We start from the raw sequence: 24,696 nt of genomic DNA on the forward strand, positions 1-24,696 counted from the left end.
CCCTAGCACAGGAGTTGGCAAACTTTTTTTTCTGTAAAGCACTGGTAGTAAACATCTTAGGCTTTCTTAGGTCCATATATATGGTCTCTTGTAGCTCCCCAGTTCAGAAGCACAGCAGCAAACCACAGACAATATGTAAACAAATGAGAGCAGCTGTTACAATAGTTTTATTTTATGGACACTGAAGTTTGAATTTCATATAATTTTCACTTGTCATGAAAAATTCTTCTTCTTTTCAATTTTTCCTACCTTGTAAAAATGTAAAAACTATTCTTAGTTTATGGGCCAGGTTTGGCCCATTCACTATAGTTTGCCAGTCCTTCTTCTAGATAAAAGAGTGGCTCCTTCATGGCTTCTTGATGTTCATATTTTTTGATAGGAGTATCTGGAAGCTAATCTATGTATTCTAAAGTAGAGAGGTATTAAAAGATTTTAGGAAGTCTTTTAAGGTGTCATTTCAGTATCTAACAAAACAACAGCAGTCTTTAGCAGAGGCTTCTCTTGTCTTTCTTCTGGCTGAAAAAGACACGCCCATCTAGACACAAAATATGGTTCATCATCAGCTAAGACTGGAATAGTTGACGTGACTTATGTAATAAGCTTTTTACTGAAGATCTGCTACGTGAAAGCAGTAAAAATAGAGATGAGATAGATGAGGTTCCTGCCTTCCTATAGTTTACAGTTTGGTGGTGAATTCCTAACCAGAACACCTTTTGAATCTTAAGAAAGCTCTGGAAGTTTATTCTCAGCATATGTAAGTTCATAGGACAATTTTAAACAACTTGTATAGATTATACAGTAGAAGGAGTAGTTTTGCACAGTTTTAGAGACTTTACAAGCCAAGATGATCTGTTTCAGTTGGAGGCATGTGCATTTGTTTGTTTACATGGAGTACACGAGGATATATAGTCCCATGTCCCTGGATGATGAGTTATCCAGGGCTTATAACTTATCTAGCCTTATTGGCTTGCATTGCTCTGAAGGGAAATTATTTTATTTATAATTAATATTCCATAAAACAATCTATTTCATCAAAGAATAAAATATATCTTAAAATTATTATTTTAAGAAGCTCAAAAGATTTTAGAGACATATTTTCACTTTTTTGCATGTGTGGTCACAGATAAATAGCGAGGAATTTGTAGCCCCGTAGTTTCCTGTGGTGTCCATTTATATGTATCATTGCATGTTTTTGAGTGCTTGTCTCACAGTGTATAAGAGCTAACTTCAGCTGTGATAACTTGTGCATGGAAATATAACAGACTGCAAAATGAAATCTTTGCAAAATATAGACATTTGGTCTAATTATGTCTTTGTTACATTATATATACATGGGTCTCCCTCCAATGATTGATACACATTTATATAAATTCTCCAGTTGCTGTATTCTTCAGCACAGTTTTTTTCAGCTCTTTTATTTTTATACAAAGCTCCAAGAAAGGGCACGAATGATTAGACAAAGAAAACTAGCATCTAATTCCTGGCAATCATTTGAAAAGAATACATCAGCTTGGAAAATTTCTATGATAGCCTGTGATTTCCTTTGCAAAAACTTAGTACCAATATTTTATGCTGGTAAGGAATCAGTTTTATGCTTTTCTTTATATTAGAGTGAAAATTAGTGAGAGGAGAATGCACTCTGTATGAGGTAGCAATAAAATATTTTCAGTTTAATTGCTTCTATTAGTTCCTCACTATATGTTTTCTCACTGCTTGCTTTTCATTTGTGCATGGTTTTCCTTATTCAAAAATTCCTTCACAATTACCTTCATGATCATAGGCTTTCTGGAGGATAAATCTTACACTGAGTTTTTGTGAATCGAGTTGTTATAGCTATAAGTAGGCTTTATTCCATTTATAAGGAAATTTGATTTTAGTTGATTTGCTCACATTGGAATAAACATAGGGAGTTATGTTCATAAGAGCCAGAATCTAGTGAGAGGACAAATTGGACCCATTCTTGCCACTAGACTCCTTAACGTCATATTTTCAAGGGACATTAACTCTTAAGACAGTTTTACAGAAGCCACTTGAGAGCTTTTTAGCAATCTTTTGACATGTGTACTTTTGACCAATACTATCTCTTGTTCATTTTTTTTCTTCTGTAATTTACCCTCCTTCTTGGGTAAGATCTGATCTTAGAGCAGCATTACTTTGTTAAAATTTTACTTAGCCCAACTCTGGAGAATTATTTTTAAGTTTCTACAGGATAGATGTACTTTGATTTTAATACAAATGTATGACATCCTGAGGAGCTCTTAGTGTTCCTTCTCCTTTATGATCACTTGATGATTGCAGCTTATTAGTATCAATGATATAGGTCAGAGAATATTGGAACAGAACAGGATCTTCAAGACTACAGTTCTAGCCCCTTTGTGCTATAGCTGGGGAAACTGAGGCCCAATGAACTACACCTGTGATTTCATAGCCTGTTCATAATAAATCTGAGGCTAGAATCAGATCTGGAAGACATAGATCTTTACAATATTCTGGACTGCTTCATCAGTTAAGAAAGTCATAATAAGAAAACACAAAGAAAGCATTCATTCCCATTTTTCTGTCCCTGTATCAGGTAGTTGGTATTTACCCTTGTGGTTTCAGTGTAAAGTCCTATTTCTTTAAGATCATCTGGCTATGATTTTCTTCAAGAATGTTGATAATTCTTCCTCAGATTCATGTATCTGAGAAAGAAGCAAGTAATATTTGCAGAATTATCAACGTAGAAGAAAGCAGAAGACACAAATCTTTCTCTCTCTCACTGACAGATATGACTAATACCATATTTCTAAGTCTGACTTAGAAATTCTCCACACTTCCAGAATATTTGTTTGAAATTTCCAGTCTCATAGATTAAAAAAAAAAGGTAAATATGGGCAGTTTCATGTGGTTCAACCTTATAGGTCATGGCACTGCACAAGCCTTTACAGTTTACACAGTTAGTTTAGAACTTCACGAAAATGTTAGGAAGTTGTCAGGACAGAGATTTATTAGCTCTGAATTGGTAATGCAGAAAAACACCCTCAGATTAATTAAATTCAGATAGATTAAATCACTTTTCTAAGTTCTCACATCTCATTGCAGAACTTGTCTCAATTCTAGTCTCAGTGTGTAATTCTCTGGTCCAGACATTTTTTTCATAAGTGAAAGATGACTTCTGCATGTTGTCTTATTCAATCCTTGGTCCAAGAGAAGCCCCAAGATGTAATATCCACACAATCAGTCGAAGCCATTGTTCTTTAGTTGGTAATAATTTGCTTCCCTACTAATTTGTATTCTGGCATCTTCAAGATGATCCCAATTCTTGCTGGTGAGATGGCTTACTAAATCTCAGCACTGACCAAGTGAAAATTGCTTTGTTCCTTTGCAAGGAGTAACCAAATGTGATTCAAAAGCCATCCGGGCAGTAATTCCCAAACAGTTCACGGGGTTGCACAGCCCTTAGGAAAATAAGAGGATTTGTTCCTGGCATCCTTGTGTCATAATTGATTTCTTCATTATGCAAAAGTTGCTTTCGTGAGTTTGATATGTGCATTTCTAGGCCAAGTTTGTGACTGAAAGGATTAGGATATTTATCCATCACAATCTGGGCACATGCAAAATGCTCATTAGTAGTTCTTTACAAAGGCATGATGACACAGCCCCCAGACTGATAAGATCATATTTCTTCATACTTCAGAGTTAAGCTAGACAGGAACAGTAATGAGGTATCACAATTGGGCAGATGACATTTTACAAAAGATTGAAGTTACTTCTTGTCTCTGCGTTCCTTTTTTCAATTAATTGAGTCCAATATGCCAAGCACCATACTAAGCATCTTGACCTACCTTGTCTCAGTAGTCCTCAACTGAGTAACTTGTGAAACTTCTTAAAAGTATATGTATGCCTGGGTCCCAGCCTGGTCTCAGAAAGGATCTGGGAAAATGCATTTTTTTTTTTAAAGTTCCACAGGTGATTCTAATAGTTCTAGATAGCTACCATTGCCTTCTCCCATTTCTTCTTCATAAAAATCTTGGGAAGTCATCTCTGAGTAATCTTAAAGGAAGGTAAAGAGGAAGGAACAAAAATAGCTATGCGGCATTCTGTTCTGACTATACTATGATCATGAAGGTAGAAGGATGTGTTTCTGTATTCAGTTGATTTGAATATATGAAGTCCTAAGCCTTCATCTTTTCTTTTCTCTGGTTCCTCTCTGCAGTCTCCTTTCAGCCTGCTTCAGGAATGAGCTTGTGGAGCCCCGGAGAGAAAGCCCGAGGCAATCTGACGTCTTCTTTAGACATTCCAGCCCCCCAAACCGATCAGTGTACCCATAGAGCCCCATCTCTGTATTTTGAGCGTATGTGTTTGTTGTGTTTCCATGTGTGTGTGTGTGTGTGTGCGTGTGCACGTGTGCGTGTATCAAGCCCTCGTAGCCAGGACTTGAAGACACTTTGGCTCAGAGACCCAACTGCTCAAAGGCGCACAGCCACTAGTAGGAAAATCTTTGAAGGGACTCAAAACTGTACAAGAAAGGACATTTTCTACAGATTCTGTATCCTTAGATCTAGCATTGGTCCATCAGGAACCCCTGTGTCTGTCTGTGAGCTTTTGTGTTGTTTCTTGGGAGGGAGGAGCTCAGGTTGGGAAGAGGGGCATTATGATGTTTATTGGAACCCTTTTCTGTTACCTTCTGTTGTGTTTCTAAAACTCATGAAGAAGCTTTTGAGCAGGTCTCAAACTTAAGATGTCTTTTTAAGAAAAGGAGAAAAAAAGTTATTATTGTCTGGGCAGAAGTAAACTGTAGGTGACTGAGAGACTCAGGCCCTTTTAATGCTGGTCATGCAATGATACTGCAAATAGTAACAAGCTAAGGTGTCAAGTATACTGCTGGGCAGAGAGGTAATAACTACCATGAGTAGCCACTGCGGGGAATGATTTTTTCTTCTTTTTGAGAGCTTGCATTATCAGTATCCTTCCCTCATACGTAGTAGAAAGTTCATTAATTCTGTGTCAGGTCCTGCCACTGCCACCCCATGTCAGCATCTGATGTGGTAATCTTCCTTGCTTTTGGAAACCCTCCAAAATTTATGTTTGGACCCCAAGGCAGGTAAACCTCTTTTGTCATTTTAAGAGGAGGGTAAAACTACCCCAGTAATATTCTTTCAGGCAGTAATATACCATTCTTCCATGTCCACAATGGAATTCAAAGTCGTCTCACCAAATCTATAATTAACTCCTTTGATTGGTGCTCCATAAAATCAGCCATATCACTGATACTGTTCAAATTGCCTTGTCTAGGACACTTATGTTTTGTTTAAGTGATGTGCAAGCAGACATGTTTTTAAATCAACACTCCTGGCCTAAAAATTAAAGGCAGGAAGAGTAAATAATTTTTATTTTTTGGTTCAAAGACTTTAGAGAATCTATTTCCATTTTAAATCATATTTAAAAATAATAGTATAAAGACTTAAAAAATCTGCTCCCCACACCAGGTCACCAGCTCTTTATTCTTTGTCACCACAGCAATGATTTCTTGTTATTGAGGCTGTTGCTTTATGGATGTGTGATTTTAATTTTCAATAAACTTTTGCATCTTGGTTTATCTCGCAGTTTTTCTTTTCTGTCTCTTTTGCTTTTTTTAATTCCTTAAATGCTAGAATATTTTCATTTAAGTGCTTGAAGTACCATGTGTAAGTCTAAAGAACAAGAAGAGTAGGTCACTTTGGTTCTGTCTACACTATTGTCATAGTTGGTGTTTTTATTTAAGATACTCTGTATCAAGGTCGTCAGTCCTAAAAGTAAATTTCAATGCCCATGCTAACTTGAAAATTTATTTTAGCCATGTGCATGTTTAATTTCACCGTAAAGAGCTAGGCACTATAGCATCATTTGTTCACATCTCTGAATAAGCCTTGAGTTATATCTTCAGTTGCTAAGTTCACTAGAAGAAATTTAAATCAAATTCCAGTTTATTAAATAAATTGGCTTCTGTGACACTGGTGTTAGGAAATATCCAGAAATCTGTAGTGGAACGTGTTGTGCATAGGTTTTAAAAAAATTACAATACGTTCTGATCTTTGAGTAACAAGTTTTAAAAACTTCAAAAACAACTGTTCTGAATAAAACTAATATAGTCACTTAGAAAAATACTTAAGAAAAAACATGTTTATGTTTTAGATGATCCTGTTACATTGGCACCATTTTCAATTAATCTAAAAACTTTCTAATCCCTTTTAAGGAATTCACAAATTCCTTAAAGGGTTAGTGAGTATGTTTAATTTTTTTAATGTTTGAATTTTCTTCCAGAAGATTTTTTTTCCCTTTCACCCTATTTTTATGGAAGTTTTTAATGTGTTTATAGTGATGTTTATATAAATGCGTATATTTGAACTGATAGAAAATATTTTATAGTTACAATTGATCTAGCTGGAGAATAAATGCTGCCTTTTGTCTTTAGAAGCAAGATTCCTCAGCTAGAGAGAAAAGTTACATGTGGGGAGGTACTGGGAAAAATTTCAAGGAGGCACAATTCCTTTTCTCATGTTCATGTCTTCCCTTTTTCTGACCTGCCCCATATCCACGGTGTTTTGTTCTACCCCCAATATCCCTTTCCCCTCTCGGATCCTGCCATGCAAAAGTGGTTTGGTAAAATAGATTCACCCTGATGTATTGCCAAATTCCACTAGAGAGTTGCTTTTTCATTAGCAATGGAAGATTTAAGGCCAAAGAAGGAATCCTTTGGTGGAATTCGAGGACAGATTTTAGGACAATGTCCAGGGCACTTACATAATCTCATTTAATCTTCATAGCAAGTCTTCTGGAGTGAGTGTAATGCCTGTTCTACAGATTAAGTAAATGAGACTCCAGAGACCTATATAATACCCAAAGTCACTTAATTGATTTGTGTCAGATTGAGAATGTGAACTCTAATATTTCGATTGGCTCCAAAATTTATGCTCCTTCTTTGTTTGTCTATGGTTTGTGACCTACCTTCCTCAACAATAATTTAAGTGGCTTAAAATAAATGAACTAATAAAATGGTCAAAAATAAAGACCACAAAAAACAGGAGCAAGGAATTGTAACAGGATTTGGAAGAAGGCATTCACTATAATTGAGGGTCCAGGGAAAATTCATAGCTCTTAAGTACATTTTTACTTTCCTAGTGGTGGGCATTAATGGTTCAAGCAATGCTTCCATTAACTCTTGCTGTACATTTGACTGATTTGTGAGGATGGGAGAGATATGTAGACATTTCTTTAGGTTACAGATGGGAGAGATATGTAGACATTTCTTTAGGTTACAGAGGACCAACCTGCCTCTGGAGTCTGGGTAACCTGGCATCTTTGTTACTTTGTGGTGGGCAAAGATGAAGGAAGAAGCACCTAGCAAAGCTTCTCTTGGTCACCTTGCCCTGAACGTTCTTGCACTTTGATATGGACTTACAGACGTTCCTAAGTGTATTCAAATGTGCTGACTCTTATGCAAGGCTTCTACACAGGGATGGAGTGGGTTTGAGGATAGCTGGGTCTCCCTTTACTATATCCCTTGTTCCCTGTTCCATCTTGGTCTCCTGTTTCCTCTCACTACTTCACCCACCTCTTGATGTAACCTATTGCACTCCACTGTCTTACTTCTGGGAAGGTGTCACAGAATGAAAGGAAAAACTCTTGGGCTAGGAGCCAAGAGACCTCTCAGCCCATCATTTAGCAATGTGTGACTTGGGCACATTTTTTCTTAGCGTCTTATATTTACCCATCTGTACAACAGGCATAATAATTTCTGCCCGTCCCTACCCTGCCATCCCGTGTCCTCCTCCACAGGGATGTGAGACTCATTTGGAAAATGGATAAAGGAGAGCTTGGTAACCTGAAGAATCTAACAGTTGGGAGAGTTTATTATATAAACACCCATTTATGCAACATGGATCTAAACCTGTCTCCTTGAGAAGGGCTAAAGTGAGAAATCAATACCCTCCTACTTTAAGACAGTGAGTCTAAAATGCAGCTGAATTGTCAATTGCACATTAATTGTCATGTTCATTTATTCAAATATAGCATATTGTTTGAATTCCTCTAGTTGTGGCTCTTCAGTGATACGGAATGGAGCCTTCCCTGTTTTGTGTAATTATGGAGAATGCAGAGCGGCAGCTTTGAAGTCCAAGCCTAGCACAACTGTAGCACTCAGGTGTTAGAGCCACTTGTTATTTTTTCAAACATCATTATACCATGTTTGTTTGGAACTTGGATTCATTTACAGAGCCTCCTAAATCTGATACACACACACACACACACACACACACACACACACACACACACACAAGCAAATAAAACTCAAACATTTTTCCTCTCTTCTCTAATAAAAATATGGCTGCAACAGGGAGGAGACAAGTAGGAACAAAATAATACATTTTATTTGAGGAGTGTAAACGGGGAGGTTTTCCCCTTTTACATGCTCAGCCCAATCTTCATTCTCTGGTCACAATAATGACTCACTGTAAATGCCTGACAGTGTGTACAGTTCTTCCTCATCTTATCTTTTTTGGTGCTCACCATAGCCCTACAAGGTAGGTTGGATTGTTACCCCAATGTATCCACTACTCTCTGAGCTTCTCCGAGATGGGACCATTTCTTATTAGTTTTCCCACCTCTAGCATCTAACTCATGCAGTAAGTGTATATATTTTTAGTTTTTATATATTTTAGTTTTCTGATGAGGGATATTTACTGGCTTGCACAGGGACCTATAGCTTTCTAACATATGCTGGAGGGAGACTTAAACGTTGTTTATCTGACTCTATATCCTTCCCCGATTCTATTAGATATCACTAGTTCTATATTCAAGGGAAAAGTCAAGAATGGCAGTTGAATAGGAAATGTTGTATATAATATAATACATAGTATGACAAACCAATTCTAGTAAATTTCCAAATTGAAGTTATGCCGAATGGAAAACTGTTTTTTTTTTTTTTTTTTTCTTTGTCTCTCAAGAGACTTGTGGAAACTTAACAGTTGTTTGGACTCCCAGGTTCCCCTTGTGTAGAGAGGCTGTTGACATTCCGATGGGTTCCCTCATGGCCCATGAACAGCTAAGCTGAGAAAGCATGTTTCCGTGTTGAGGCCTCTGCATGGTGGCAGATTGTGTTCCCAAATGCCCTGTTTGACTGGCTTTGTGGTTATTTTCTGCATATGCGCAAATGGCCTAAGAAGCTATAGGTGAAACGCCTCAGCTGCAATTTAGCTTGGCATCTCCATGTCTTTCATAAGCCTTTGGGTCTTCACTCAGTTCTTTTCCCTTCTTGATGTTCACGTTGAGAGGGATGGAGAAAACAATAGAGGGAAAAAGAAGATGCGATGATTTCCCCTCTCACAAAGGACATGCTTTAGGAAGAAGTTCAGCTTTGTCCTCTACTCACGTAGGAAGCACACGATTTGAAGATAGCCTTGTGATCCCTGCCAAGGTAGGAGAGATTCTCAGATAGAAACACAAATAAGTTCCTGTCATTCTTCTGGAGGAGCATTTTTGCAAGTGTACAGTTAAGGCTATGTTTTAATATGAGACCTGTTGGAAATGACCAGTCCCCACTCTTCAGCATCCTGTGCTCACCATCCTTCCCGTGTTTGTGTTCCCAGGACCTCGATGCAGTCTCAGTCTTCCTACGGTAACAGCTCCCCACCTCTGAACAAAATGAACAGCATGAACAAGCTGCCTTCAGTGAGCCAGCTTATCAACCCTCAGCAGCGCAACACCCTCACTCCCACCACCATTCCCGATGGCATGGGAGCCAACAGTAAGAGCATCTCCCTTCAGCTGCAGCTGGAGGACCAATAGGACTAGTGTAGGGAAAGACTTTGCTCTGGGACAGGGGGAAGGCTTGCTCGGAAGCTACGTGAGAGGCACAGTGGACAGGACAGATCAAAGTTGAGTGGCTTAAATTTCTCACTGTGAACTTCTCACTTTTGAGATGTATGGTTCATTACAAAGCACACTGGTAGAGACAGAGAAGGCTGTTCCTTTGGTAGGGATAAGGATCTCTGTGAAAAAGAACAGTCCACTTCCTGCCAACCTGGATGGGGACCAACCTTCTACATTCTTTGAGATAGTCAAAAAGGAAATACGTCCAACTTGTGGGAAGTAGCATAGTGTGGTGGACTTAAAAATCTAGAGAAATAGATCGTAGTCTGGACTCTATTGCAGCATTAGCTGCATAACTCTGGACAAGTCATCTCTCTGCTCTAATGCTCAGTTTTCCATTCATAAAATTATCACTCTGCACAGTTAACAGTTTATGCGTCTGTGGTCCTACACTTTTGGGTTTCTCAACTCATCTGTTCCATCCTATACACAGTTATTAAAGAACTGACATAGGGAAAGGAGTCTCCCTTTTATTTATTCACACACAGATTCCTCATATCAACTAAATATAACTATAAGAGACAATGTGAGAATCAGGCCTCGACATGGATGATGATTGGTGTATAGCTTTGCTGTAAATATAATTCCCTTGTCCACTAGAACTTAACCTAGCAGAGTGGATACCCAAACTTGAAAGAAAAAAAGGATGGTAAAAATGCAGAAGGGATGCAAAAGCCTAAATACGTTCCATGTATCCTATAATCACCCTCATAAAACAGTGCCTCAGTCTTTTCCTAGAAATCGTTCATTATTTTGATCAAGGCTTTAAACTTGCATTTCACTGTTGCCTTGAAGAGACTGGGTTTTCTTAAAGAAGTTAAGGGAGGCTCAGATTATGACTCTTTCTGGTTCTGATAGCACATGTTTAGATTTTAATGAGATAAGAGATATATGAGGTTTGGTTACCTGGTATGACAGCGAAGACATTAGAGCCAGACTGCTCTATCACTAGTGACAAATACATCCTAAGACTCTAAACCTGACCCTTTGGCAGGTCTGCTGCTTAGATAGTAAAAGGAAAAGGAACCATTTATTTTTTGCTTTCTTTCTGGTGACGTCTTAGCGTCCTCAAGTTTTTCTTGAGATGACAAATTAGTGGTAGTGGTAATGATCCTTCACACTTATGTAACAGTTTACTTACTCTTTCTTACTTATGCTTCATAATTTCCCTCTAATAGCATCAGGAAACTCCGAGGGGAAACTGATAAGACATGATAGGCCTATGCTCATTAGCTGGCTAGTTGGTGGCAGAGGCCTTTCCCCTTTGGCACACTACTGTTCACTGAAGTAGAAGCAAATTACATTCATCTTTTTGTAGATATGTTATTTTTCTCTTTTTTTTTTTTTTTACCTGAAGACAAAATTTGTTTCATAAATATTATTGATATTGAGCTTTTCTTCTCCATAAGTGAACGTTTACAGTTTATGGTTTAGTAAGAGACCAATCCAAGTTGGTGGGGTTCCCAAATATCTTCCTGAAATGGACCAGAAAAAAGAGCTGGGGTCTTTCATTGCATCCTTCCTTATGAGGCATTTGTTTCCCTACACATATTGCAATAAATCCTCCCATTCCCAAACCAATGTTCCAAAGGTCCCTCTCTCACTCAAAGGTTTGTTCCCTTAAGTTTTCTGAGCATCTGCTCTGTGCCAGGCACTCTGCTCAGGTCTGTGGGGACCCACACATGTATAAGGTCTAATCTCCATGCTTAAGGAGACTAGCCTAGTGAGGGAGACAGAAATATAACCCATGAAGACAAATACAAGGAGGACTATATTAACTTCAGGAGCAGCAAGCAATTGGGACAGCATTAGAAGTAGAGAACAAAGTGGAAAGAGATTGTCCTAATTACATACAAGAAGTATGTAATTAGTTTGGAGTTTGGCGACTGTTCTGTTCAATGAGAGGTAGGGTGCTTAAAGGGGTGTAGTGAGAGATAAGACTGAAAAGGAAGACTGGCAGGTTAGGCCCTTGGTAACGTTAAGCCAGGCGAGATGGACCACTGGGATGCTGGTATGTGATGACGGCGGTAACCCTCTCTGTTTCTCCTGCTTCTGTTCAGTTCCTATGATGGGCACCCACATGCCAATGGCTGGAGACATGAATGGACTCAGCCCCACCCAGGCCCTCCCTCCCCCTCTCTCCATGCCATCCACCTCACACTGCACCCCCCCACCTCCGTACCCCACAGATTGCAGCCTTGTCAGGTGAGTCCAGAGCATGTGCCCCTGGGGGCCTGTCCTAAGCATCTCTGGGTGGTGGAGGGTGGACCCTCCACTGTGGAGGGACAGCACAGTCAGAAAGAAAGCAAAGCAGCCCAGTGGTTGAAGTTCAGCCACTGTTATCTCTGATCTATGGAGTCATCAGCAGCGTTTAATCAAAGCAAACCACAACAATCTGCATGGGAAAAAGTGAAAATGTGAGTTGATAGGCATATAATTTTTCATGCCTGTTTTCCCCATCTTCACTTACTCCCTTCCTCCTCCATCACAGTTTTACAGTAAGCTGTGGCCGTCAAATTGGTGCTCAGGGCTGGGGTTCCCAAATGGGCACTCAACTTGCTATCTCGCTCCCTTTCCTGCTCTCTAGGCCTCATAGCTCTCAGCCACCATGGGATCATTATTTTGGAGTTGGATGTCCATAAAAAAGTTTAAATGTTAGTAAAAATGACAGGGACTTTCAAGAACCTGATGGCCTCTTTTGCTTTGTCATATGGGAACTAGGGACATTCCAGGAAAGGGAGTTCAGATAGCCAGAAGAAAGAAAGGCATGAAGTCTGGAAAATTCTGTTTCCAACAGAGGCAAGCATCAGTGCCCAAATCTCATGCCTAGTGCCCTGCTTCGTGTGCAGAATGATTTTTTCATTTGGCTGCTGGAATAATATGTGTTGGTTCCCATGTGATGGATGCAGCAGTACTAGCAGTGTCAGAGAGGTGGCAAAGTGCATGGCTCATCATCCAGCATCTGGCTCTGTGACGGTGGTGGCATCACCGATCTGAGACCAGAGCCGTAAAAAAGTGGGTCTGTATTTTGATGAGGACACCAATCAAAAGGCATGAAAGACTTCACAGTATCGTGGCCTACATTTTTTTCTTAGCCACATAAACCATTCTCAGAAACCCCAGATATAAACAGTTGAAGGAGAGATGCTCTTTTTGAAGTGAAGAGCTAGGAGGCAAGAGGGCTGGAAACCTGAGCACTGGACTCCTTCCTTTCACCCCCTGCAATGGCTCCTAAGACACTGATATGGAACCCCTAGAATTCCACCAGTCACCATTTGAAAATCTCTGCTCTGCAGGCATCTTTAAACAGTTGACTTTAATTTTATAGACCGAAAGTTCATGTCCCTAATCATCCCCAGACCTCCAATCCAAGGCCCCACATATATTTTATCTGCCCCTAATCTCTTATGTAGGGCATCCCAGGGCAAAATGTTGGGTTTTCCTTTATCTTGCCAATGCAGTTGGGGTGAACTTTCTTTTTCTGTTTCCTCCTTCCTCTTCCCTCCTCCCTCTGCAGTTTCTTAGCGAGGTTGGGCTGTTCATCATGTCTGGACTATTTCACGACCCAGGGGCTGACCACCATCTATCAGATTGAGCATTACTCCATGGATGTAAGTAACCGTTAGACTTTTCTCTTGAGTTTTATTCCTTAAATTCCTCCCTCTGGTGACATTCACCTTGTAGTTGAATCCCCTCTGTTTTTTGTCCTACCCCCAGTCCTCAGTTTTGCTGGGACCCATAACCATATTAGAAAGCTTCCCAGGCCTCTGCCTCTACATATGAGAAGCTCAGGATCAGTGGTCCTCAGCTTCTCTGATCAGTCAGCAGTTGTCTATTGTGTGCATACTATATGCAGAGTGGGAGTGAGATCCGATTCCCACCTTCAAGGAATGTATGATCGCTCAAGAATTCAGAGGACTTTTTGGTTGTTCTTATTAATTGGTGTAAGACCCCAGGGAGGATAGCAGGAATCAGGTGATGTTATTCTCACTTTAAAACATAGAGAGATGACACTATGGTCATTTGCCATGATGGGTTGATGACAGATCCAGGAAGAGAACCCTGAGATGTAAGCTTCCAGTCTTTAACTCTATTGATTTGGCCTTTTCTGCCTTTCTTTAAAATAGGATGTCACAGAGGATTGAGCTGTGCCTCTCGATTAGAGCCATATGTTCATTCATGGTCAATTCTACCAGAATAGGGCCCAGGCATCCCTGATCACTGGGAAAGATCACTGGTGATGGGTTCAAGTCCCAACTATGCTTCTTAGTGGTAATGAGAACTTGGGGTTATCACTTTGCCTCTCTGGACCTCAGTTAATCGAATTAGGTTCAAAATCATTGCCTTCCGGCTCTGATAGTCTTGGAAGCAAGCTGGATGGGAGGGGGCATTTTCTTGCTTCCTACAGCACTTCTTGAACTACTGTTCACGTAGGTGGGAGCTCATTTTGTTCTGGTTTTTACAACAATCTGGTTTTCCTCCCAGGCTGCTCTTCATGCTGCTCTCTTTGGGGTTCACTATCCTCCTTTCTAGCTTCCAGAGGGCCCTTTGGGCTGGTGGAAGGAGATACTCTCTGTCTCTGCTGCCGCTTCTGTAGTTGGGACCTCTTTTTGCCCCCCACCCCCCCTTGAGCACCGATGCTAGAGATGTCCCTGCAAGCGTGAGAACACCTCTGCCCTTTGGTGACAAGTATACGCTGTGCTGCCCCTATGCCCGCCCCTCTCCACTCCCTCAATCACCCCTGGCTGCTGCTCCCTGATGGAAGAAATTATAAGTGAAAGCTATAGAGAAAGCTTTAGGAGTACGTTCCGACAAGTTTCAGAGAACTTTACAATGATAGCCATCCATTGAAGGCAGTTTGACACCAGACAGTGTGTGGCCCTGTGTCTGACAGCCTTACATGATGGAACAGGAAATTTGTCCCTTCCCCATATTTTTAAAGTTTTACCTTCAACTGGCTCACCTGTCCCCACTGGGGAGTATGTCAGGATGCCCCCTTTGGCTGCTAGGATCTGCTGATGCTCTCCACAAATCTATGTCTGCTGGTGTTGGCTAGGTCCTGGGCCAGGCTCTAGGCCACAGCTTTCTTACCTGTCAGTGTAAGTTAAAATCTATCCAGAGAGTAATGCAGATTAATGGAGCCTAGTGTACAGAGAGTTTTGGACTTACTGGGAGTTTCAGAAGCATGAAGAGCTATGCTCACTTATCTATTTGTGGAATAACTTCTTTATAATGTATTCTTCTGCTAGAATAGGAAATTGGAGTACCCACACTGCACATTTCCAAATTAGGAAATATTGGGAGGCTATCTAATTTCCGCATCCTCACTTCAGCTTCTTCCTGCTCATCATGGGAAATAGACACCTCCTTTTCTTCTTGTCTCTCAACACCAGTCTCAGTTACTTCACATACCTCCCTGGAAAAGGAATATGGTTAAAGTTTGGAGTTGTTATAAGTATTCCCTCTAAGATGCAAGGATGGGTTAATCATGGTATAACATAGTAATAATTCAGATGATTAAGATTCACATAGTGTGCTTTATAATTTGCAAAATACTTTCATATCCATATTTGCATATGAGTCCACAGTATGTGTTGACCTAAAAAGGAATTGTATCCCATTTTACCAATGAGGAAACTGAGGCCAGTAGAAAATAAATCACTTAATGAAGGTCTAGAGCCAGTCAGTGACAGAATACGAACTTCTGTCAAGGTCTTCTGACTCTAAGCACAATGTTTTTTCTACCTACCATACTGCTCCATAAAAAGCGTGAGCCAACACTAAAACAAGCTAATGAGGAGCTAGTGCAGGTAAACAGAGATGCTACCACAGTTAGTTAAGATCAATCATCTTCGTAATGCCTTCTACCCCCAACCACAGAACATGGACACGTACTCTGTATTTTGATACCCTGATTTATCCAAACACCAAGAGACCTTTTGACCATTAGGGCAGTTTTAGGCTCAGAGGCAGTCCTGAATCCACAGTTCATTCACTTAATTGTGGAACTTTAGAATTATCAACCTCTCTGACCTTCAGCTTTTCTGTCTATAAAATAGGTGGAATAATATCTACCACTAATCTTAGCATTAAATGAGATCATGAATAAAAAACAATTAGTGCAACCCCTGGCATGTTGAAAGGGTTCAATATCTGTTAGTAATCTTTTGTTCCCATCTCCTCATTTGAGAACTGGTGGCATTCCATTAATATCTTTCTTCCAGTGATTAGAGCGAGGTAGATTTGAGAGTTAGAAGTTTCCTTTACCTCATGTTTTTGTTTGGGGATTTGTGTTCTCTGATCTAAATATTACCTCTACTTTACCACTGAAGAAACGGAGACCAATAGAGAATAAGTAAAATGCTACCTACAAGAAGAGATGGCACCTTAAGCCTGTATACCTGTGCTTGGTTACATATATGCCAAAGATTAATAAAGAGCTAATATTATTTTCCAACGTAGAGTTCAGTAAATGCCGGTCAGTTAAAGCTGAGCATTAGGGAATGACAGAATGGTGTGGACTAAATGTCAGTTTGTCTCTTTGTCTTGATTCTTCCTGATTTGCTTCCCTATTGCACAGGATTTGGCAAGTCTAAAAATCCCTGAGCAATTCCGACATGCCATCTGGAAAGGCATCCTGGACCACCGGCAGCTCCACGACTTCTCGTCCCCTCCCCATCTCCTGAGGACCCCAAGTGGTGCCTCCACAGTCAGTGTGGGCTCCAGTGAGACCCGGGGCGAGCGTGTAATTGACGCTGTGCGCTTCACCCTCCGCCAGACCATCTCCTTCCCACCCCGGGATGAGTGGAATGACTTCAACTTTGACATGGATGCTCGTCGCAACAAGCAACAGCGCATCAAAGAGGAGGGGGAGTGAGATTAACGTTGCGGTTCGAGCTCTTTCCATCTTCCCACCCGCTAAACCCACTACAAGGCACCACTGTTTGACAGCCAAGCATTCTTCCTAGCTCCTCTCCTTCCTCTTTTCAGTCAGGTTTCTTAAGGGAAGGAGAAGGAAGAGGCTACTTTTTACCTAATGTGCAACCTGGCATATGATTCTGATTCTGGCTTTAAGCCTTCAGATCTCTTGCTTGCAGGACTGAAATTGTCATGGCTAGGTAGAAGTGAGCAAAAAAGCAGTGGGTGTGTCCTTAAGCTGCAGAGGTCTCTCCTTGACTTTTATAAAGCATTTTCACCCTTATAGTCTAAGACTATATATATAAATATATAAATATACAGTATATATTTTTGGGTGGGGGGCATTGAGTATTGTTTAAAATGTAATTTAAAGGAAAAAAATTGAGTTGCACTTACTGCCTTTTTTTTTTTTTTTTTTTTTTTTTTACTTTTTGGATGGCTTATCTGTATCCTGTCTCTCAAGCCCAGCCATGTATGGTAATAGGTATCTAGATCTTGATAGGACATGTGAGTGACAGTGACATGTAGGTGCCTTCAGTTCTTTTGATGCTAAACACATGCCACATCAAACCTTTGGTTAGATCTGCTTGTTATTATGTGGGTGAGACTGTATACATATGTACATGATTCTCTATGTTGGTATATTTTATGTTACTGATATCCCTACTACTGATAGTGGTTGCCTTTGGGGTGATTTAGTTCAAGTACAAGAAAAAGTTCGTGTTCACACTATCACTCACCATAGGAAAGGAAATATTCTCTCTTGCTTTGGGTTGGGATTGGGGAATGTGAGTCATGGCTAAAATTCTTAAAAAGTCATGGAAGCCAGTTAAATAACACCTGGTATCACGTGTCTGGGTATTTCAGCAATCTCCTCAAATTTAATGCCAGACACCTTAACTCTCAGTATTTATTGGCAAAGCACTAGCTGCCAGTACAAACGCCTGTAAACCAAATTTCACTACTAGATTGATTAACTCAATTACACATGTGCTACCCTTGTTAGAATTAAGGTTGATTTGATTGGGATGAATGCCATCCATCTAGTTCTTGAAATAAAGCTTTAATGTCTATTAAGAATATCCAGGAAAAACAGGAATCATACAGAGTTATTGAATATACACTAAATAGTAAGAGGTCTCAGTGAGCCATGAATTGAAATACTTGGAGGACTTTTTGAAACATAAATAGTATTATTTGGTAAGTGTTTCTTCTAATGACCCTCTCGTTCTATAAAATTATGCATATAGAGGCTTGTTGATCTTTCTCTCTTCAAGGTTTAAAATAGGAGCAGTGATTTGGAAAATATAAAATTATGAGATCAGTTTTCGTAAAGCATCAGTTGTATCACCATATCACTTTTCTTTTTGAACAATAGTAGTTTCACTTTGTTGGAAAGTAACTGTGAGAACCCAGTTTCCCGTCCATCTGTCTTCTGGATTGTGCATACACGTAAAAATGTCCTGACAGATCAGAGGATAAGCCTTCTATTGGAGATGTTGCCTGAACCACATAAGCAAAGAGTTGTCTTCAGACTCTGAAAAAACGTGTAAATGGAGATATTGCTGTACATCTTTTAGAAACATACTTTGTAGCAAATACTTTTTTTCAAACTATAAAACAAGTATTTTGTATATATGCTAATGAGCTCTAAAAGCCTGCCGTGCCTTCTGGTAAAGGGCTATCATTGCACATAAGCTTCCATTTTTATTTTAAAGTGCAAAAGGACTAATGTGGCTTAAAAATATATATGAGTTTCATCTGAAAAGTGTATATATGTTTTGCGTGTGAACGTGCATACTTTGTGTTTCACTATCTTTTTCTTCTTGGGATACCGGGTTTTCCAGAACCACAGATGAAACTTTTTTTGTTATTACTATTGTTTTTATATTTTCCTGGAAACACCATTTAGTAAGACTACAATGTCAAATTTTAAAATGCCATTACTGTAAGATGGGGGGAAGGGAAAAATTGTTTTTTATTTTTATTTTTTTTTAGTTTTATATGTTAAAGAGAGTGAGTCCTTGATTTCAAAGTTTTATTTTGCATAAATGGTAATAAGCACTGTTAACATGTGGAACAAGCATGCAGGTATGAAAGCTATTAACAGGAAGAATGAAAGCCATGCCTTGGCAATGCTAGGAGGGCAAATGGCTTCCTGGACTATCATGAGTGTTTGAATAAACCTAGGACATCTTCTGAGCTATTTCAGCGCTCTTCAGGTGGCACTAAGGACTCAGAAATTCCTTCACTGTATATCATGGGTTTGGCATGAGCCAAAGCGAGGCACAACTACTGGCCTCACATCCTGGTGGCAACTTACATTTTTTGAGTGTATGAGTAGCTAGCATGAGGGGAGAAAGAATATTAAGACAGACAGAGGGGGCGTGGGCTTAATGGAGTTCTTGTGGCCTCAGTTCAGTACAGTTAGCTGAAGAATGGATAGATTTTTGTTTGGAGTTGATTAGAAATGGAAATGGAGACTAGAACTTACTTCATTAAATCCATTTACCTTTTGTTTTCTTGATATTCCCTAAAGTATAGTATGCAGGATGTTGAATGTTAAAAGGTTGCATTTTTTTTATTATTTTTATAATTGTAAAAAATTAAGTCAATGCCAAATGTTTTATATGCTTTATTAATGTTTTTGAAAAGTTTTTCTTATAGACGTGATGCTTTTTTTTTTTTTTTTTTTTTAAGCTTCAGTTGCTTGTCTTTTGGTATTTTGGGTAATGGGCTTTTGGTGAGCCAGAGGCAAATCCACAAGCCACTTATGTTTGCCAGGACATGCAATAAAATTAAAAAATAAATAAAAATGCATTGAGAAATGGTGTTGGGTGTGTGTGTGTGTTTGTCTGTCTGTCTGCCTGCCTGTCTATCCTATGACCTTATTTTTACTGAGGTAGAGGAAAAAATACTGAAACATTAGAGAGATTCAAATATTGATACTTCTAATCCCCAAACAAAAAAATCATTATTTTCTTATTTTAGCCAATCTAAAGACCAGGAATATATACCTCACTTGGTACACAAGATACTCACAGATTTAATATGTTATTTGATTGAGGTCAGAATGAGTTTGCTTTGGAACAGGGACTAGACTGCAGATATTCCTAATGTCTAATTTAGTGACCTTCCCATGGTGCTCAGCAATGACCTCCTCAGGATTGCGGGCTGGAATGCAGATTACCCTGATTTTATGTGGGCACAGCATTGCAGATGGTAGGCTATGGCATGTTCCCTTTAAACTCAGTGTTAAGTAGACCTTTCAATTAAATATATTGATTCAGCAGATGAAATATCTTCTATCAAAATGGTTTAATGATTTTTTTTTAAAGAAGTAAGTTTGTTCTTTTATGGACTGACATTAGATGGCATGAAAACAATTTAGTACCTTAGATTTATAAATAATTTTAAAGAATAACATAGATATAGTATTTACATATATTAATGTGTTTTCCTATTAATAGTTGTAATCACATGATGAAAAAATGCATTCCTATTGGCAAGGCAGTTTCAGCTTAAATTAGGGGTACTAAAAAATTCCAGTTCTTATTTCTTAAAATTTAGGTGTTAGATCCCTCAAAATGACATGGTTGATACAATGGCTGCCAGAAAAAGAAAAAGCAGTGAAAATGGTTAATATACTATTATTAAAATGGTTGATATACTATTAAGTCACTTTTTTTTTAACATCTTTATTGGAGTATAATTGCTTTGCAATGGTGTGTTAGTTTCTGCTTTATAACAAAGTGAATCAGTTATACATATACATATGTTCCCATATCTCTTCCCTCTTGCATCTCCCTTCCTCCCACTATTAAGTCACTTTGGACTGAATTGTCATTTCTTTCTTTTTTTTGAGCAGTTCTAACCATTTGTATGGATTGGTACTTCATGACTTTTATTCTTTCTTAGAGGTCTTCTGAAGTGCATGGAAACAAAATTTTTTTTAACTTTAAGGCTTTTTTTTTAGAGAAGTTTTAGCTTCATAGAAAAATTGAGAGAAAAGTACAGAGACCACAGATGCTTAGCTTCCCTCATTATCAAACCTCCCCCTCCAGAGTGCTACATTTGTTACAACTGAGGAACATACGTTGATACATCATTATCACCCAAAGTCCACAGTTTACATTAGGGTTCACTCTTGTACATTTTATGAGTTTGGACAAATGTATAATGACATGTCCACCATTATGGTATCATAACGAGTAGTTTCACTGCCCTAAAAATCCTGTGTTTCACCTATTTATTCCTCCCTCCCAAAAACCCCTGCCAGCAACTTTTACTCTCTGGCAATTTTTAAAAATTGTCTCCATAATTTTGCCTTTTTAAGAATGTCATATAGCTAGAATTATAGTATACAGTCTTTTCAGGTGGACTTCTTTCACTTAGTAGTACACATACATTTAAATTTCCTCCATGTCTTTATGGCTTAATATTTCGTTTCTTTTTTTCAAGCACTGAATAAATAATACTCTATTCTCAGGACATAACCAGTTTATTTCTTCATTTCCTATTGAAAGACATCTTGGTTGCTTCCAAGTTTTGACAATTATGAATGAAGGTGCTATGAACATCTGTGTGCAAGTTTTCACGTGGACGTAAATTTTCTACTCCTTTGGATAAATACCAGAGTGTGATTGCTGGATTGTATGATAAGAATATGTTTAAGTTTGTAGGAAACTGCCTAATCGTGTTCCAAAGTTGCTATGCCTTCCTATCAGCAGTGAATGAGACTTCCTGTTGTTCCATATCCTCACCAGCATTTGGTGTTGTTAATGTTCTGGATTTTGGCCATTTTAAAAGGTGTGTGGTGGTATCTTGATGTTTTAATTTGCACTTCCCTAATGACCTAAGTGGAGTATCTTTTCATATGCTTATTCTTCATCTGTATATCCCTTTTGTGAGATGTCTGTTAAGGTCTTTGGCTGATTTTTTCATCAGTCTGTTCTCTTAAGTTTGAACTCTTAAAAGTTCTTAAGAATTCCAAAACTACTTTTTAAAAAAAGAATAAAATGTATCTATTGTAATTATCAAAGGACATTTATAAATCTAAAGTGCAGTATGAAGAGTTAGTTATTTTGTTTTTCCATATCTTGAGACATTTTCTCTTTTTATCATTCTAGGAATTACTTTATCCTAACTTATCAATTAATTCAATGATCAAAGGACCCAAAGACTAAAATTTTAAAAAAGGAAGTATGGTGGAATTGTCCAAAATTATGCTGTCTAATATGGTAGCTACTAGACATATATGACTACTAAGAACTTAAAATGTAGCTATTCAAAACTGAAAAGTGCTATAAGTACAGATTGCACATTAGATTTCAGAGATTTAGAATAAAAATAAAGAATATAAAATAGTTCACTGATAATTTTGATGCAGATATGTGTTAAAAGATGTTACAGGTTAAATAAAATCTATTACTAAAATTAATTTTACCTCTCATATTCTATGTGCCTACTTAAATTTGTAAAACTTGAATTTATGTAAGTGGCTTTCATTATAGTTTTATTGGACAACTGGTGCAGTAAGAAGACTGGAGGGTGATTAAATGAATTTACTATTGTATAATTATCCAGTTTTCCTACTGTGTTGCTCAAAACTTTTGCATCATCTTTCAAGAACGTATAAAATAATATGAGAGACATTTATCTTTGTAGTCTGCTTTTAGTTATTTTTATAAGAATTCAGATTTTTCAAAAAATTTTCTCCTCATAATGTCCAAGAGATTAAAATTGACAGAGGAAGATGTTTCAAAATTGTTAAATTTATTTAAATGTTAAATTTGTTAAATTGTTAAACTTGTTAAAGAAGATGACTATAAAGAGTGCCACCTGGAACTCTAGTGATGATGGTGAAATGAATTGTCTAAGTTAAATCTCAGACTGAGTCTTTGTGTGATATCTTCGATGAACTTTCTCAAACAAAAGGTTCAATGGTTGAGCAATATAGTTCTAAGGATGAAAAAGGATATATGGTACTCATATAGTTAATTATTAAACAGGTGAATTTCATCATGTAAATTTGGGGGACAAGAGCCTGAGCATTCTATTTTTATAAAAGGACATGTGACAGTATTCTTTAGTTCTAATGATTCTTGTCACCAAAATTTACCCAATATGCTTCATGAGTGGACAAATACTGAAGGTCGGTATTGATAAATTGGAAGAAACTAGATGATGTAGAAATTTAACTCAGTGAATTGATCATTCTAATTGGTGTTTATGAATTTAAAAATAAAAATATTTTGCAATTTTGGAGCAAAGAAAATGGTCATCCTCTCTCAACAAAACCATAAGCCATGAAATGTTACAATTTTTTTAAAGTATTGCAAATAATGATGCAAATACAAGATGAACAATCAGAAGTAATGGTAAGCTAGAACATATCAGAGATGTATTTGAAATCAGTGTATACAGGATGGTTATTTCCCAGGTTGCAGTGATAGTTCATGAGCAGTTAATTGCATTCAGAGGATATTTCTCATTTTGTGTATACGTACCTCTAATATCATGAAAACAAAGAACAAAATTTTAGGTTTACTATATTTAAATTCTTATTAAAATTTCTGATGATGTTTTTCACTCTTCACTTCTGTATTTCATAAAGTTACTAAAATATTTTAAAAAGAAATTAGATGCAGATGATAATGGATAATGACTTTTTGCTGTTACACTGTTAGTTATTAGAATAACTTAACTAACAATACAGAACACCAAAGACTTACTGTTGATTAAACATGCTTGGATTATCTAAAATTTGCATAGGACTTCTGAGATCCAGGGACTATATTTCTGTGTTTTGGTGCACTGTCCAAAGTTTCTAGAAGGTAACACAGGGATTCTAGTTGGTATACAAGACACTGCTGATAGCAAAATAAAAGTATGAAATGATTGTATGTGTGTGGAGATGTACACATTGGAGCCTTCCTGACTCAGGAATCTTGAGTCAGGACACCCGTAGACTGGCAGGAGACAGTATTCACTCTCCCTTCAACAATTCTTTCTCTTTTCATATTCCACAGTCCTCTTACTGGGTAAACTGAACATAGGATACGTCCAGCCTTGAATATAGATTTCCCAGCATCCTCTTTGTAACTATAAAGGCCTTAGTATTTATTATTAGTTTATTATTATTTTTCTGAACTCAAGACTTTTTTTTCCAGTGCTTCAGACTCATTCCAAAAATGGTTTTGCAGATGTATAAATTTTCATGGAAATACAAAGAGAAAGAGTGGAGAGAACAATGGACCGAAGTCTAATGACTGTGGCCCAATGCTTAATTTTCTGCACCACAGTTTCAGCATCTGTAAAATGAAGAGTGTGAACCCCTAACTTGTTACTATTTCAGTAATTTCCTTTAGGAGAGAGCTGAAGGATGGCATAAAACAGCTCTGCCAATATAGATATGAGGTTGTAGTTTTAAGACAAATTACAGTGTGAAAACTCAACAAATGTGTGTATAGGTATATATATATATATATATATATATATATATATATAATATGTATGATACATATACTTTTTCAGATAATAGTGGTTCATTAAAGTTGTGCTCTTATTTTTATTATTTTTTTTAAAATTTATTTATTTTTGGCTGCTTTAGAGACAGTGTTGGGTGTGTGCTTGAAATTTATGAGATTTGTAACTACTCACACTAATCCTGAACCTACGTGCTAAGTGAGTGGCAAGTCCTGGCAGGTAAATTTCTCTTTTGCGATTCTGATCAGAATTCTAGGCCTCGGATCTTGGAGATGCAGCATTTTGTAATTCGAGTAAAACTTAGATACAGCGGGCCAAAAGATGAGAAGAAATTTCTAACAAAGAGAGCTTGGCTTACAGAGCAATATATAGTAAATGAAGAATTTTATGGCACTTTAATTC

General features: G+C 38.0%; 1 protein-coding gene across 19 annotated transcripts in view; it reads left to right on the forward strand.

Moving 5' to 3' along the window:
- The window catches only part of TP63 (tumor protein p63), a 227,897-nt gene extending 209,929 nt beyond the window's left edge, over window positions 1-17,968 (forward strand). For 13 of the 19 annotated variants that reach the window (XM_067034215.1, XM_067034216.1, XM_067034218.1 and 10 more), the window contains 4 exons: window positions 9,606-9,763; window positions 11,949-12,093; window positions 13,406-13,499; window positions 16,469-17,968. In XM_067034215.1, coding sequence (XP_066890316.1) covers window positions 9,606-9,763; window positions 11,949-12,093; window positions 13,406-13,499; window positions 16,469-16,765 — 694 coding nt within the window. In that variant the 3' untranslated portion in view covers window positions 16,766-17,968. Of the gene's footprint in view, window positions 1-4,195; window positions 5,579-9,605; window positions 9,764-11,948; window positions 12,094-13,405; window positions 13,500-16,468 lie in introns of those variants that run through there. The other 6 variants (XM_067034226.1, XM_067034227.1, XM_067034229.1 and 3 more) reach the window with 1 other exon arrangement.
- The last annotated feature ends 6,728 nt before the right edge of the window (window positions 17,969-24,696 follow it).

Source organism: Kogia breviceps, chromosome 5, assembly GCF_026419965.1.
Source record: "Kogia breviceps isolate mKogBre1 chromosome 5, mKogBre1 haplotype 1, whole genome shotgun sequence".
NCBI lineage: Eukaryota > Metazoa > Chordata > Mammalia > Artiodactyla > Physeteridae > Kogia > Kogia breviceps.